Source organism: Dioszegia hungarica (assembly GCF_025882075.1).
Source record: "Dioszegia hungarica strain PDD-24b-2 chromosome Unknown MKK02contig_6, whole genome shotgun sequence".
Lineage (NCBI taxonomy): Eukaryota > Fungi > Basidiomycota > Tremellomycetes > Tremellales > Bulleribasidiaceae > Dioszegia > Dioszegia hungarica.
The window spans coordinates 636,225-650,846 of NW_026515768.1; the positions used below are offsets into that span (position 1 = coordinate 636,225).

Consider the following 14,622-nt stretch of genomic DNA (forward strand, 5'->3'; position numbering starts at 1 on the left):
CCCCCAGATTTTCCGCCTCCTTAGATACCGAATCCACTGAATCTCGAACGAAAATGGCGAACCTCGGTGTACCTATCAAACTGATGCACGAGTCATTGGGGCATATCGTGACTGTGGAATTAAAGACTGGAGAGGTGAGCTTCCAGACGCTCTACCGAGAAGCAGGGCCAGAAAGCTGACAAGGGACAGATGTACCGAGGGAAGCTGATGGAGGGTATGTTTCAGCGATACTATCAGGAGGGAGGCAGGCTGACCAGGTCCCTTCTTTAATTACCGCTGGCCCTCTCATTCCATACGCATACGCTCTGTATATCGACTATTCCCGCCGAACCAAACGTCTCGTTCTATTCCCGTCAACAGCCGAAGACTCGCTCAATATCTCGTTGAGGGAAATAACCGTGACGGCGAGGGATGGCCGGGTGTCGCAGCTGGAACAGGTGTATATCCGGGGAAGCATGGTGCGTGGCGTTCTTCCTCAACTTTGGAGAGAGGGAGATGCGGAGCTCGTACGGAGGGGACCAGAGGGCGGATTGCGGGCTGCAGGAAGGGGGTCCGGGGTGGCGCGGTTGGGAAGGCGGGCAAGCGGAATAGGAGATTACTGGGCGGAGGGGTTCGATAGGATCACGACCCTGCTGTCTTCATCTTGTCTTCGCAGCGGCAGGAGACCTGTATGCTGACAACCCAGATCCGATTCGTCATTGTCCCCGACCTTCTCGCCAACGCACCTATGTAAGCTGCCCATTCGACAAGTGCCCGCCGAACATACAGCTGACATGTCAGGTTCAAGCGTGTTGGACCCAATGCGATGCGTGGGCGCGGTATTGGAGCAGCACGTGGACGAGCCACGATCCAGCGGGGTGAGCTGCCACCCTTATTCCTTCGCTTCGTGACGCTGGTAAAACCAGGGCCAAGCTGACAAAATAGCAAATGCGCGGAGGGGTACGACGCGGACGAACCAGGGTGTCCGGCGATGATCTGTGGGCTGGGTGGTGGTTGGGGTTCCTGTGGTACGAGGGGTCTGTGTTGGGCGCTAAGATCGAGATGACATGGGCTTGGATGCAGTAGAAAGACAAAGAGCATCAAGATGCCAGTCGTGCACCATGTACAATGACGGTGCGGGGGCAGAGGGATTGGCCATATTAGCCATATTACTATCATCTGCATCTCCTGCTGCTGCTCCTACTGCTCCAAGATACGAGTCCCCGCTCCGCCCGGTCCCTCACTACTTCAACCTGCCTTCTCTGCCTTCTATCTCTCCCTTCCCTTCCCCCATGCTTCACACTCTACCCCTAAAACTCCAAAGCCTCCTTCGCACTCATCTTGGGCAACTTGGCCACCTCCCCTTTGACGACCCCCATCAACCTCTTCGCACTATCATTATTCGGCTGATACCGCAACACCTCTCTCAGATCCACCTCCGCCTCCCTCACCCGCCCCTGACCCCTCCGCGCCAGTGCCCGCTGATAGAATGCTTTCCCATTCTTGCCGTCTTTGGCCAGGATAAGATTACAGTCCACTTCGGCTTGCTGGTGGTATCCCAGAGTGTTGAGTGCGACGGCGCGGTTTGAGAGGTAGACGGTCTTTTTGGGGTCGAGGGAGAGGGCGCGGGTGTAGTATTCGACGGCTTCGGCGTGGCGGTTGTCGTTGACTAGCATGTTGCCCTGAGAGATCAGTATAAGGCAAAGAGGCAAAGATCGTATTCAGTTGTCGACTCACTCTAGTCTTCTCCCTCGCGCCTAATTCTTCGCCCCACCGCTCCATACACTCCACCCAGGCTCTGGACATCCGAGCGTCCTTTCGCCGTGGTACAGCTGGTTCCGCCAGACGTCGATACAGGGCGATGGGATGTACGCGCTCGAGCTCTTCAACATCGCGCGAGTAGGAAGGGTATGAGAAGGGTGTTACAGAGGTTGCTATTTGATGCAAAAGCTGAATGTCAGCTTTCAATTTCCTCGATCGTACCGGTGATAACTCACCTTGACGAAATGCCTAAACGTCAAAACGACGGCCATATTCCGAACCTGTGGATCCTCCTCCGCCCACTCTTTCGGCAGATAACACACCGCCCCTGTCCCCGCTCCTCCTGCTTTACCCTTCTTCCCATCATCCTTCTTCCCATTCACGACTCTCCGTACCTTCCCCTTCCCCCTCGTAATCTTGACCATCTTGGGCCCACCCGCCTTCTTGCCTGCACCAGCCTGCGAATCCCCATCCTCCGACTCTTCTGGCAATTCCACCCCATCTAGCGCCGCCGGATCATTCTTACTTGGCCCATACCGCCCTTCGACCGCCGGATCGTGCGCTCCCAGCTCTTTCAGGCGCCAGCGGAGATGTTCCTCCACCGCAAGGACGTCGGTCATTTGGGGATGGGGGAAGAGGGGCGGTCCGGCCTTGTATGGATTGGCCGTCTCGGGCGGGCTGGCCTTTGGATTCCGTACAAATCCCTTCCCCGTTGGTATGGCCGACTGACGAATAGACGCGGGCCTCAATCCGTCGGTCCGTATTCTCGCCTGATCGGCGGCTTCTACACCGCCCGACCACCCTTCCGCGGTAATAGTCTCCCTTAGCTCGTATGGCAATAACGAAGTGGGTCCTTTCCGCTGCATCGCCGATATCTCGAAACACCGCAGACAGCTTGTGAGCTGGCACAAGCACGCGCAGTGGTCGTCCTCCTCGAGATCGTAGCCGTGCTCGTACGAGACGTTGTGAAAGCAGATGCCGTCCCGCGTAGGAAGGGGGTTGATGGGTTGGACAGGGGCGGGGCCGTTCAGGCCTGGGATGGACGCGGCGGAGGGGCCGGACGGTTTGGTTGTTGTGGGTTCTGGGGGACGGGCGCCGGAGAGGCGGAGCTCGAGCTCGGTGTAGAGGAGATCGAGCATTTGGGTCTGGAAGAGGGTGTCGAGGGGCCATCCGCCGTGTACGATGCTGCGGCGGAGGAATTGGGGTGTCGCACCGGTGAGGATGAGGTGGATGATCAGGGTGGGTAGTGTCCGTGTGAAGAGGTAATGGAATGCCTCGGTCCTGCTTGTCAGCAAAAGATTCCTGTGTCAAGAACAGTGGGCTCACCAGCACTGCTCTACCCAACAATCAAACTCCCTCCGCATCACAATCGCCATATCCGCCACAAACCCCTCCAGATCATTCTCATCCATCGTCCCGCACCGCACCTCCAGATGATCATCCATCGCGCTCCATCGTATCCTCAACGGACACTTGTCGCCAGGCAAAAAGTCCCCCGTACCGATACTCGTGTGGTTGTCATTCCACGGGACATTGATGCCCTCCTTCCCCTTCTCGAACGTGGGGTCCTGATGCCGCCCGAGCAGCTGCAGGACGGGCAGCGCGGGCGGCGGTGCGGGCTGACGATATTGGGCAGCGGCGGCGGCTAGGGAGGTAGGGGAGAAGTTGGCGAGTGAGGCGGCGAGCTTTTGGGACATGAGTGGAGATAGAGGGTTGGAGCGCTCTGAGCCGTGTGAGGCTAGACGCTCTGTCAGGGCGTGCAGGGTCGCTGTGGAGGTCACCGGGAGTGGGGGCGCCATGGCATCGGTCCAGGCGGCGGTGTTGCGGGGCGCTAGCTGGGTGGCCGAGCTTTAGACTCTGCGGGTGTACGTTTCGTACTGCAATGTGTAGGCTTGAGGTGCTGCTGTGTATGGCTAGACTATCTACAGGGTACTATAGTGTACGAGATGAGTAGAGATGATCTTTTCTAGCTGGTGCGGGTCCATCTCATCTCATCTCAACCAGGCTCCCTCCGATACCGTGTGAGGAATGCCACGTCACTCACCCAACCCAGCTGTTGATCCCAACGCGCTCAGCCCAACTTGACCTCTATTGACACTGCATACCTTCTCCCTTCACAGCATACACTATGGTATACAACGGAGGTGAGCTATCTGTTCTCCTGATGGGGCTATAGCTAACATCATAGACGAGGTATCAGCCCTCGTGGTCGATTTCGGCTCATACACCACCCGAGCAGGGTACGCGGGCGAGGACTGCCCTCGCGTAGTCTGCCCGTCCTTCTACGGGTATACGGAGCAGGGCGAGTCATCCGCCAATGGACATGCGAACGGAGGAGGAGATGAGGAGGATGTGAATATGGACGGGGGAGGAACGAATGGAGTCGGAGGGAAGAAGGGGCGGAAATATTACGTGGGGGATGATGGGGTGGGGGTATGGAGAGCAGGGATGGAAGTGGGGAACTTTATGCAGGATGGGATAGGTCAGCTGATCGCTACTGCACATTGGCATGATAGCTGATAACAAAGTGAACGAGCCAGAACCCGCCTCGCAGCTCCTGCATCATATCTTGCATAACCGGCTCTCGGTCGATCCCAAAGAGCACCCTTTGATGATCACGGAGCCGGCGTGGAATACGCCCAAAGCGAGGGAAATGATTGCGCAGATGGCGTTTGAGGGGGAGGAGGTACCAGCGATGTACTTTGGCTCTGCGGGGGTACTGTCTGCGTGAGTTGGCCGCCACACCCGAGGGAGCAACAGCTCATGCTATAGCTTCGCAGCAGGAAAGCCCACTGCTTTGGTTCTGGACGTAGGGTACGCAAATAGCAGCGCCATCCCTGTTGTTGACGGATATGCTCTGCGAGCCGGTAAGCTCCTCCTACTCTCCCCTCTCTTCCCCTCCCCTCTCTTCCCCTCCCCTCTCTTCCCCTCCCCTCTCTTCCCCTCCCCTCTCTTCCCCTCCCCTCTCTTCCCCTCCCCTCTCTTCCCCTCCCCTCTCTTCCTCTCCCCTCTCTTCCCCTCCTCTCTCTTCCCATCCCCTCCCCTTCCTATCCCTCCCCTGTCCTCGAGCCCCGCTGACCCCCAGGCACTATGCGCCAACCCCTCGCCGGCCAACTCCTCACCTCCCAAATCCACTCCAACTTCACCCACTCCACCTCTTCCCGTCCCTTCCCACTCTCCCTCCTTCCCCGCCACCTCATCGCCAAGCGCGAGCCCTCCCCTCTCGATTCGACCGAGATGCGCCAGCCAAAGCCCGTACTGCGGGACGACCGGCTCGGCTCGACAACCGCGTCCTGGCGCTCATGGGGCGAAAACAGCGTCGTCGAGGCGTGGAAGGAGGCGTGTGCCGAAGTCGTCAATGTGCGAGGGTACGACCTGGCCAGTGCCACCAGTCTGCCGGTGGTGAATTATGAGTTACCGGATGGGTACAGCAAGGCATGGGGGGAGGAGAGGTATCGATTCTCCGAAATGCTGTTTGATCCCAAGAATTACTTTGACCAGGTGAGCTTTCGCATCCGGATTTTGGACATTCAATACAAGCTGACTCTATAGTCGATCGAACCACCCGCATCCCTTCGCCTCGCTCAATCAAGCGACCACTCCCACTCCCTCAAAGACCTCGTCTCCCTCTCTCAGCTCGTCCACGACAGTATCATGTCGTGCGACGTGGACGTTCGCGCTGCTTTGCTTCAGAACATCGTCGTGGTCGGGAACGGGGCGGGTATCAAGGGGTTGACTGAGCGGCTGGATATGGAACTAGCGAGGTTGATGCCAAGTGTAAGCTTACGCTCGCCCCACGAATCTGATCTGGGAAAGCAAAGCTGACGAGGGCAGCAAAAGATCAAGATCCACTCTCCGACTGTACCGTTCGAAAAGCGGTATGCGGGCTGGTTGGGCGGAAGCATCCTCGCTTCGTTGGGATCATTCCATCAACTCTGGGTAACAAAGGATGAGTATGAGGAACACGGGCCGCAGATCATACATCAGCGTGAGTATTTGGTTCAGCTGGCTGACGCAGATGTGTGGCCTAGGCACAAGCTGATCAAGTAGGGTGCAAGTAGATATACATCACCTAGATATTCCGGGCATCAAGATGAGATATGCTACGATTGCTTTCTAGACAAAGACGAATTTCATTTCCTTTCTTTCCCTTTCCTTCCAGATTCGACATTGACATTGATACTTCCTTTCTATTTCCTTCGAGATTCCGACAGTTCACTTCCGACAATTCGTTTCCGACATCGAGTTCAAGACTTCTTTCCTGGCATGATCAGCTCACTCCATCTCTCTCAATCACGTCCTCAATTACTCACTATAACAAGCACTTCCAGCGCGCTCCTCACTTCCACGCCCTAAACTCTCAACCGCTTGCTGCTCGGGCCCGCCCCCTCATTATCCGCCTCCTTGTACCCCGCCGCCCTCCTGACCGCCCCGTAGCGGCCTACTCCTCCTCATCTTCACCATCCGTGCCCTCCCCATCTCCATCATTTCTCGCCTTCACCCCCTTCTTCGTGTACACACATTGGACCTCAAGCGTCATGTCTCCGGCAACGGCACCGGTGCCCATCTGCTCCTGAGGAAACCTCCTCATCGCCGCCTCATAGATCTTTTCGAACCGATCGTAGAGGATGGCTCTGAAAGTGAGCAAGATGCCGGAAAAGTCGAGGAACCACACTCTTGCCATATCAGACAGCTGGATGCGTTGGTCGTACTTGTCATGCTCTGCGTTTCGGAGAGGCAATGGGACGCCGTTGAGGAGTAGGAATCTGAAAGTCAGCTCGTGTCATGACGGCAAAATCTGGTGTGTCATACCGGGCGAGCTGCTCGACATCCGCATCCGGGATCGGCCCCGGTCTCGTTTGTCCGGCGCTGCGAGCACTCAGCTCGGCTACAGCGAAGTAGGATCGGATCTTCCGCTTGTCTACCCGGGATAGACGCCGTCCCGGCCTAGCTCGGCTCGGATATCCTTCACTACCATCAGCTCTGCTAGGCGCTTGACTCACGCAAGGTATCTTGAGCGCTCTGGGTCGCCTCTACTACGTGCCAGCGAAACCAGTCGGCATGCGACCAGTCTGAGCTGTCGACGGGGAAAACCTCGGGGTGGCGCTGACATCAGGAAACGTTGACCTTGAGCTTACCTTTGCAATTGACTCCAGAATAGGCGAAAGCAGATGACGATGGTGGAACAGCCGTTTACTGCGTAGCTTGCCAGCGGAGTAGAGTCGCGCCTGTTGCCGGATGATCTTCACGGCTGCATCTTGCGCACGCCTCACGGCTGCTTTGTCCAAGGAGTAATCGAGGATTCCGGCGTAGTAACCTGTGCAAGTCAGCACAACCGCTTCAGAGACAAACAGACAAATGCGCACGATATATCGTTGCTGCGAGCATGCCGAGGGCGTCTTTTCTCGCAAACCACTCAAGCTTGTTGTGGACACCCTCAGTGATCTTCGCTGGCAGATCGAAGGCGCCCTGGCGCTCCTCTTGCCGGAGGGATAACGCTCTCGCGATTTCGTGACTCGTCATCTGGAAGATCTGTCACGTCAGCTCGGGACACCTGGAGCACTCACCCGAAGGTGGCGGAGATCAGTACATGGACAGCAGTCCGCGAGAGTGTCAGTAGCTGCCGACATGAGGGTGGCGTGACCCGATCTCTGATATGCATTTACACATTATGGTCACGATTGTCCCAAGCTCGATATCTATCTACATGTCGCTTCCTCCGTCCGATTCCTCCTCGACCTCCTTCTCCGGCTCCTCCTCAATGAAGTACATGCGCGCGGACCTCGGGAGGCCTATGGGCCATACGTCTCCCAAACTTGGAATGCCCAGCTCGGGACTCTGAACGGCCAGACGATGGATATTGTAGATGATGCGTTGAAGGGTTCGGGGGTTCATCCGATCTCGCTCGTCCTCAGCGAAGCAGTGCAGATAGGCCTTGCCCCAGAATTCCTTGTCAGTGTCCACTAATGAGGTGTCAGTCTGGTCCATAATCGTGGAAAGATAGCTCACGTGGAAGCAAGACCGTCCGGCCTTTATTATACTCCTTCCGAGTCATGCGGTCCTTCCATTCAGCTCGGTAGGCACGGAGGTAGGAGAACGAGGACAGGGGAGTCGGTCGGAGGAGCGACAAGGAGGCATCCGTCAGATAAGCGTTGCCGCCGAACCTGGGACTCGTCGTATTTGCGATGGCTATGAAGAGGGCTTCGACGCCAAGAAGATTACCGAGCGCAGTAGGGGCGAGAGCTCCGAGATACCTGGAAGCGAGCTCAAGTCGGCTAGCACCATCGGCTTGAATGTCCGCTGGGATTCTGGTGGATCAGCATAGTACGTACAAGCGGATAACGAACGACTTACTGGACAGGCTCTTGATGCAAGCGCTCTGATAGCTCCCGCTGGTATAGTCGTGAGCTCTCACCGGAAACGGTTCGGCGGTTTGTCCGTGGATGCCACGCCCCTATAATCAGCGCGGTTATCACTAGCACTCACGTCTGGCGTCTGCATCCGATACACTCCCCAGCCTCTACTCCTCGACGCGTCCGGGAGACTTGCTCGGTCATACGCCTGCGTCGGCAAACATGTCCCTGCTTCCGCCGCACTACAGATCAGCCCATCCTACCGCACAGACTCACGATTCTATCTCGTCGTGCAGCCGCCGCGCAGCCTGCAGGAGCAGACACCAGATCAAAATCAAGCCAGATAACCTCCACGTCGCCCGTTTGCCGGGGACGCTGAATTTGCCGAATATGGCCGGGTGGAGAGCCGAGCTGAAGGGTTCGCCCGCCGCAGTCTTTGGTTCAGGATCGCCGTCAGAGCCGAGCCTGGGCGTCAGCGAGGAAGCTGGGAAGTGGAGATAGTCTCACTTAAAGTAGCGCCGGAAACCCGAGTTGGTGATGAAATGGTGATGCGCCCAAGGATAAGTCTTGCTCGCCTGTCTGATCAGCCAGCGTCCACAAGAGAGCAGGCAGACCCACCATCTCCCGCGTTTCCACCGTACACGCTTGGTTGGTATAGGCGGCGAGCGCTTGTCCAACCAAGAGGACAGACTCGTTGGTCCAGACCTGCTGAAGAACAACAGAAAATGCCCAATCCTCATCTAAGGTCAGATTTGCCCGGTATGCAGCTCACAGTCTTTCTCGGATGGCATGATGGATGATGTAGGGCTGGATGTTGGTCAAGGACGCAAATGAGTGGATATGAGCGGTTGTGAGTGAGCGCAGCGTTGACAAGCGGATCCAAGCGCCCAGAGGACCCCTTTTGTCCGCCAGGATCGGAGGTCCTCGTGCGAGTCGAACGGACTTAGGATCTTGTCTTACAAGTACCATAAATCACTATCGACATGCAGAGGGAGTACGATGATCATGTAGCATTGGCTTACGTGTCTCGCAAAAATCGCGACGCCCAAGATCCCATCTCCCGTCACAACCCCGCTATCTCCTCTTCGTCCGACTCCGTCAAGGGCGGCATCATCGCAGCAGCCTCTAGATCCTCCGCCGTCACCGTGATTACAGGCATCCTCCCTGAGCTCACAATTGTCATTGAGGAAGTTGCCACCTTCCCGCCGAGCGCAACCCCAGCCATCGACTCTGCCAGAGCGTCAACTGGTTCCGCCTTCCTCCCCTTCTCAACTCCCCTCTCATCCTCTGATTCGCTCGTACTGGACACACCGTCCTCCTCTGCCCCCCTCCTCAAGCTCACGATCAGACCTCTAAACTTCCGCCTCACATACTCCTCCTTCAGTTGCGGGACTAGCCTCCCCTTTTCTTCCGCACTCAGCGTCTCCTCCTCTAGCACCGCCAGCGCCTGGCAGATATACCCCTCGATCGTACTCCTTTTGACGCCCCGTTCGGCAGTGATGGCCTCGATGGTCATTCCTGACTTGAAAGCATTGAGAGCGTTTGTATGCGCCGGAGGTGGGAATTTGGGTTGACCGGGTGCGAGGCGATAGGCGAATGACTCGGCAAAGAGGTCGGTACTGCCGGGGACGGCGGTGAATGTAGGTATGGAAGGACTAGGGGTGCGAGTGGAGATAGCGCGGTAGTCTGGCGATCCGTCCGCGTTGAAGCTGTTACTACATCGATCCAAGTCGATAGGAAATTGCCGTTCAGCGGCAAGGCGTTTGAGGTGGAGGTAAACCTGAAGACCGGCAAAGACGTCATTTGCACCGTCTATGGAGTCAGCGTCATTATCTGTCACAGTAAATGATTCCAGCTTACAGTCCACCTGCTTCTGATTCAGACTCGAACTCCAATTACTCTGCCGGACTTGGGGATCCTTCTCGAGCTCCCGTCCGAGGTAATTCTTGACGAGATTTGCGAGCGAAATCAGTCGAAGCCCTGGTCCGCATCGGATAGGGTCTGCGGCGCGGGCAACGTTCGAAAGCTCAAGCAGGCTCTTGACGCCAGTCGGGAAGCTGCCTGGGAAGTCATCGACAAGACGCTTGCCATCCCCTATGCAGTCAGCTATGCTCGTTACCGCTCGGCGGCTATGAATAGATGCGAATTTGACGCTGGATTAGGATGCTCACCTCTGACCTGCACTCCACACTTGTAGATCGCGGGATTCTCCATGATCGAAACGAGCTTTTTTGGGAGTACCATATCTGACATCGTAAGCTCTGGGCCCATGGTTGCCATCGGAGCGGGCTGGACAACTCACTATTCCCATCCTTGAGATGCAATAGCACAATCAACCTCTCATCGCATACCTGAATCAACGCCGTCTTTCCAGGCCTAAACTGCCACCTGCTCGCCTCTTTATCCCACCACCTCATCGGCCACTCCAGGTCCAGACCCATCACCTGTCCTTCGAGTCGACCGAGAAGCTGGTCCGCTTCCGAGATGGATGTGGTATACACTACCTCCGGACAAGGCTTATGGTCGGTGTACTTGTAGTAGGCGAGTGGTACCGGGGGACCCGAGGCCTCTGAGGTAGGGATGGTGGAGCTGAGAGTTGTGGTTGACTTCGTTGCGGACATGTTGCTGGTGGGTCCCGCCTTGGGCGGAAGTGGGTAGATCTCCGCAGTAGACCGAGATTGGATGGGCGCTGATACAGCTGAGACAGCTGCTGGCGCCTCGACGGCTGCGGTCGTTTTCGGCGGAGATGCTGCTGAGGAGGCGGTATTGGTCTTTGGCACTCGGCCATACCTGCCCAGGGCGCTCTTCCCTCCTCCACTAGACCCAGAAGCAGATCCCGCCTTGGTTGTCTCGACATCGCTGGATGACCGCACCAGGCCTGACGCCTCCGCCGAACTCCTAGCGCTCACCGGCGCCGCTACCTTGCCCTTAGACCCAGCAGCTTTAGCGGTGGGACCGAGCTTCCCCGACAGGTCGATGCTCTCCACCTGACTGAGTATCTTGTCGATCTCCAACTCAGTCAGCGCCGCCCTCGCCTTTCCCTTGCCTCCGACAGGACCCCTAGACGGCGATCCCTGCGGCACTTGGATACGGGGCTGACTGGGCTGACTACCGAAGGTCGAGTCTGCGCCAGTAGCTGTGCTAGCTTGAGACTCGCTCGTGCTGCTGTAGTCGGCCACCATCCGAGGACGTTGACTGGCTGGTGGGGGCGGAGTGTGGGGTACGGGAGCCGATTTGGTGCGAGCAAAAGTACGGTTGAAGAAGGGGTGTACGCGCGCTGGGGCTGGATATGACGCCTGTCGAGCTGGAGAGGGAGGGTAGAAGGGCTGGGGTGGGGTGTAGGCGGTCCGGGCGTGAGGTGAGGAGTAGTGCGCTACGGCCCGCGGGCGGGTGAGGGGTGTGGAAGGCTGACGAGATGGTTCCGGTGAAGGGGTGCGAGAGGATTCAGAGGAGCGAGGGGAGGAGGTGATAGAGATGGGAGAGTCGGCTGTCCCAGAGCTAGACCGAGCCACACTACAAAGAGTCAGCCAGGCTTTGCAGTAGAGTGTACGACGGACAAGCTGGCGAGGTCACGTACGGTCCTGGTGATGGAGAGACAAAGACAGCGCGACCCGTCCACCGTCCTATACCAGCCTCCTTGTCAATCAGCCGTACCGAGGAGGAAGAGCGGGAGCTGCTCGCGCTCTCATCGCTGTCGGAAGAAGCCATCCTGCGTCGAGGGAGAGTGGAGGTGGCGCCGGTGCTTCGTGCGCCCAAGCCTGCACCACCGCCGATCGCGGGGATGCAGTATCGTCTAATACTGCCTGTAGCTGGTGAGCTCCAGCTTCGACCAGTGAGAGCTCCAGAAGAGTAGGTGTTGAATGAGTTGGGCGATGTGAACAGGCGAGAGAGTTGGAGGGGAGGCGGAAAGCGGAAGTGGAGGTGGCGGAGGGCAAGTGGCGGAGACATCTTGTCTGAGGCCTCGTTGCTGTCGGTCTCAGACCAGTCTCCAGCAAGTCAAGAGGTATCAGAAAGAAGAGAGGAGAAGAGAAGGGCATGTTGAGCTTTGCGGCTGTGCCACACGAGGCAAGGGGGTGTGTGGAGTGCCTGAGCGAAGCTGCCTCATTGCTTCCCCTTCACCCCTTCACTCCGCTGATCGTGCCTGTCTGAGCTCTTAAGGCTGTCCTTCGCTAGCCGAAAGCATGACCCAGCGTGGGCAAGCAGCTCGGTGTCAGTCGTGAACCCAGAATGACCACGACAGATACTCTACGACAAGATGCATTCCTAGCACAGATACCGGCAAGAAATGAGCACAATTGCAATATTACTGTCCGAGACCCGTCGATCTTGTCCAGATGACGTTACAACTCCTAGCCCTCTTCAGATACTCAGCAGATCCACTGTCCCCTCGCCCTACATCATGTCCGCCCATGTAGCAATTGCTCCTCCTCCTCGTCGAGCGGAGCCAACAGCTATGCCAACTCCGCGTTGAGATCAAGTGGCACCGCTGCGACGGAGGACGCAGGTGCCTTCGCTCCCCCGCCAGCCAGTTTCGCAGCGATCTCACCGGTCGCTCCGTCTCCCTGAGTCATCGGCTCCGCCAGCATCGCCAGAGCCAGCGCCTCGTCCTCGGCGGACAGTCCAGCCGCTCCCTTCTTGGTCTCTGCTGGGCAAGCGGGTGCCTCCTCCCCCATACCGATCCCACTGTCGGCAGGCCTCAATCTGCGACCACTATCACCCTCCATCGACACGTCCGTGATCGGCGACGGCTGAGCTAGCTCAGTCGAGGTCAATCCTGCTTGGACACGCAGCTGACTCGAGCTCGCGCTGTCTCCCTGCTCGACTCCAGCTGTACGCCTCCTCTTCGTCCGATGTCCCGGACCGCCCCCCTCCTCTTCGCCATCATCCGTTTCCGTCACGTCGCCATCTCCGTTATGCTCGCTCAATACATCCATGGGCGGATCTGCGCGTTCCGCTGGCGCTGCGGGCATTGCGGACGTGGTAGCCGATGTGAGAGGGGGAATGGCCCGAACGGGAAGTGCGGAGATGGGACGCGGTATGATCGGTGACGTGGGGAGAGTGATAGCTGGCTGACCAGGTAGATCTGTCGGTGTGGGGAGAGCATGGGTTGTGGAGGGATCGGTCGGGTCCGTATATGAATCCACTGAAGGAGATAGAGCCGGGATGGTGGAGATCGAGGTAGTGCCTATCGCTGGAGGCACGGCGAGGATTGGCAGAGCTGAAGCAGCGGAAGCTGTGGCGCGATGGAGAGGGGTGGTACCCTCGTCGTTCGCGCTAGCATCACCTGCCCTGTTCGGACGGATCTTGGTCCGCTCGGTCAAGACCCCTCGGTAGTGCGTCCCGTCCGCATTGATGGTGTTGACGCAGTAATCCAGGTCGATATGGGTTCCGCGGTCGATGGCGCACTTTATCAACTCCAGGCATATCTGAAGGCTGACGAAGGCGTCGTTGGCCGCATCTATGACAGTCAGCGCGGGATCTGTGCCCAATATTGGCCGTCCGTGACTTACAGTCCTTTTCCTTTTGACTAAGATCTCCTGCCCAATCACAGCCCCGTACCGCCGGGTCCTTCAAAAGCTTCTTGCCAATGAACTTCTCTGTCAGGTTCGCGAGCGAGACAAGCCTGCGCCGATCTGCTGGACCGCCTTTGGGGTAAGATTTTTGGTCCGGATTGAGTATGCGCGCGATGTTCGACAGCTCCAAGAAGCTCCGGATACCAGTTGGGAAGAGTCCAGGGAAGTCGGACTGCAGCTTGTAGCCGTCGTCTGACCGGAGTCAGCAATTGGCTTGTCAGGGATGAGCACGTTTGAGGGGAATTGAACGTCAGAATGTCGAGCTCACTTCTGACTTGGACACCGCACTTGTAGATTGTCGGATCTGCCATGATCTCAATCAGCCTAGGCGGCAGATCGCGTACTACATCCTCAGCTGAAGCACAGCAGACAATTGGAGAAGGTAACAGAGTCGGTAAAACATAACCGGACTCACTACTGGCATCCTGTAAATGAAGCATGACGATCAACCGCTCATCGCACACCTGTATCATGGCCGTCTTCCCAATCTTCTCGATAAACCTGAACGAGTCCTGTTGGATCTTCTCATATGGCCATTCCATATCCAGTCCCATGAAGGGTCCCCGCAGCTCGCGCAGACGGACATCCGCGGCGGCCAGGTCGGTCGTGTAGAATACCTCGGGCGTGGGATGGTACTGGTTGTAGTGGAAATAGTTGTCAGGGGCTTGACTAGGAAGCACAGGCAGGGAGGCCGTAGATCGCGACAATGGTGTGTGGCCGACGCGAGGCGCGCTCACTGGGCCGCCAAGGTCGGCGACGCTCTGGGTGCGGTGGAGGTCGGTCCGGGCGATAGGCGGACCAGCGGCTGGGGGTGCCATCTCGGCTCTGTTGCTCGACTTCGCGCTCATGATGTCTCGATCTGTCGACCCAAAGAAGATGAGCACTCTAGATGACTACTACACATAGGTCACATCCGCGAGATGAAGGACAAATCAGGCTCAGAACAGCCATGAATG

At 57.5% G+C, this 14,622-nt stretch overlaps 7 protein-coding genes across 7 annotated transcripts; 2 read left to right on the top strand and 5 right to left on the bottom strand.

Moving 5' to 3' along the window:
* Positions 1–53: 53 nt before the first annotated feature.
* Positions 54–974, top strand: MKK02DRAFT_42394 (pre-mRNA splicing factor; the record flags this gene model as incomplete). Its single annotated transcript, XM_053091964.1, has 6 exons — positions 54–134; positions 190–214; positions 238–458; positions 686–729; positions 781–857; positions 925–974. 6 exons carry the CDS (start codon positions 54–56, stop codon positions 972–974), a joined length of 498 nt encoding a protein of 165 aa, XP_052947787.1.
* Positions 975–1,289: 315 nt separating this feature from the next.
* On the bottom strand, positions 1,290–3,437 carry MKK02DRAFT_23182 (putative serine/threonine protein phosphatase; the record flags this gene model as incomplete). The annotated part of the gene is made up of 4 exons (XM_053086683.1): positions 1,290–1,661; positions 1,717–1,929; positions 1,977–3,021; positions 3,067–3,437. 4 exons carry the CDS (start codon positions 3,435–3,437, stop codon positions 1,290–1,292), a joined length of 2,001 nt encoding a protein of 666 aa, XP_052947788.1.
* Positions 3,438–3,868: 431 nt separating this feature from the next.
* Positions 3,869–5,801, top strand: MKK02DRAFT_42396 (actin family; the record flags this gene model as incomplete). The annotated part of the gene is made up of 8 exons (XM_053091965.1): positions 3,869–3,884; positions 3,929–4,222; positions 4,269–4,467; positions 4,513–4,607; positions 4,826–5,241; positions 5,293–5,517; positions 5,575–5,728; positions 5,791–5,801. The coding sequence occupies 8 exons, from the start codon at positions 3,869–3,871 to the stop codon at positions 5,799–5,801; spliced, it is 1,410 nt and encodes a 469-aa protein (XP_052947789.1).
* Positions 5,802–6,181: 380 nt separating this feature from the next.
* On the bottom strand, positions 6,182–7,370 carry MKK02DRAFT_42397 (uncharacterized protein; the record flags this gene model as incomplete). Its single annotated transcript, XM_053091966.1, has 7 exons — positions 6,182–6,506; positions 6,553–6,609; positions 6,666–6,711; positions 6,744–6,846; positions 6,879–7,057; positions 7,107–7,272; positions 7,308–7,370. 7 exons carry the CDS (start codon positions 7,368–7,370, stop codon positions 6,182–6,184), a joined length of 939 nt encoding a protein of 312 aa, XP_052947790.1.
* A 73-nt stretch (positions 7,371–7,443) lies between these two features.
* On the bottom strand, positions 7,444–8,884 carry MKK02DRAFT_42398 (uncharacterized protein; the record flags this gene model as incomplete). The annotated part of the gene is made up of 8 exons (XM_053091967.1): positions 7,444–7,703; positions 7,750–8,040; positions 8,095–8,194; positions 8,227–8,335; positions 8,370–8,558; positions 8,601–8,668; positions 8,712–8,833; positions 8,866–8,884. The coding sequence occupies 8 exons, from the start codon at positions 8,882–8,884 to the stop codon at positions 7,444–7,446; spliced, it is 1,158 nt and encodes a 385-aa protein (XP_052947791.1).
* Positions 8,885–9,156: 272 nt separating this feature from the next.
* Positions 9,157–11,801, bottom strand: MKK02DRAFT_42399 (uncharacterized protein; the record flags this gene model as incomplete). The annotated part of the gene is made up of 5 exons (XM_053091968.1): positions 9,157–9,905; positions 9,954–10,187; positions 10,265–10,339; positions 10,396–11,606; positions 11,671–11,801. 5 exons carry the CDS (start codon positions 11,799–11,801, stop codon positions 9,157–9,159), a joined length of 2,400 nt encoding a protein of 799 aa, XP_052947792.1.
* A 743-nt stretch (positions 11,802–12,544) lies between these two features.
* MKK02DRAFT_42400 (uncharacterized protein) lies at positions 12,545–14,514 on the bottom strand (the record flags this gene model as incomplete). The annotated part of the gene is made up of 4 exons (XM_053091969.1): positions 12,545–13,551; positions 13,604–13,858; positions 13,935–14,009; positions 14,082–14,514. 4 exons carry the CDS (start codon positions 14,512–14,514, stop codon positions 12,545–12,547), a joined length of 1,770 nt encoding a protein of 589 aa, XP_052947793.1.
* Between the last annotated feature and the right edge of the window lie 108 nt (positions 14,515–14,622).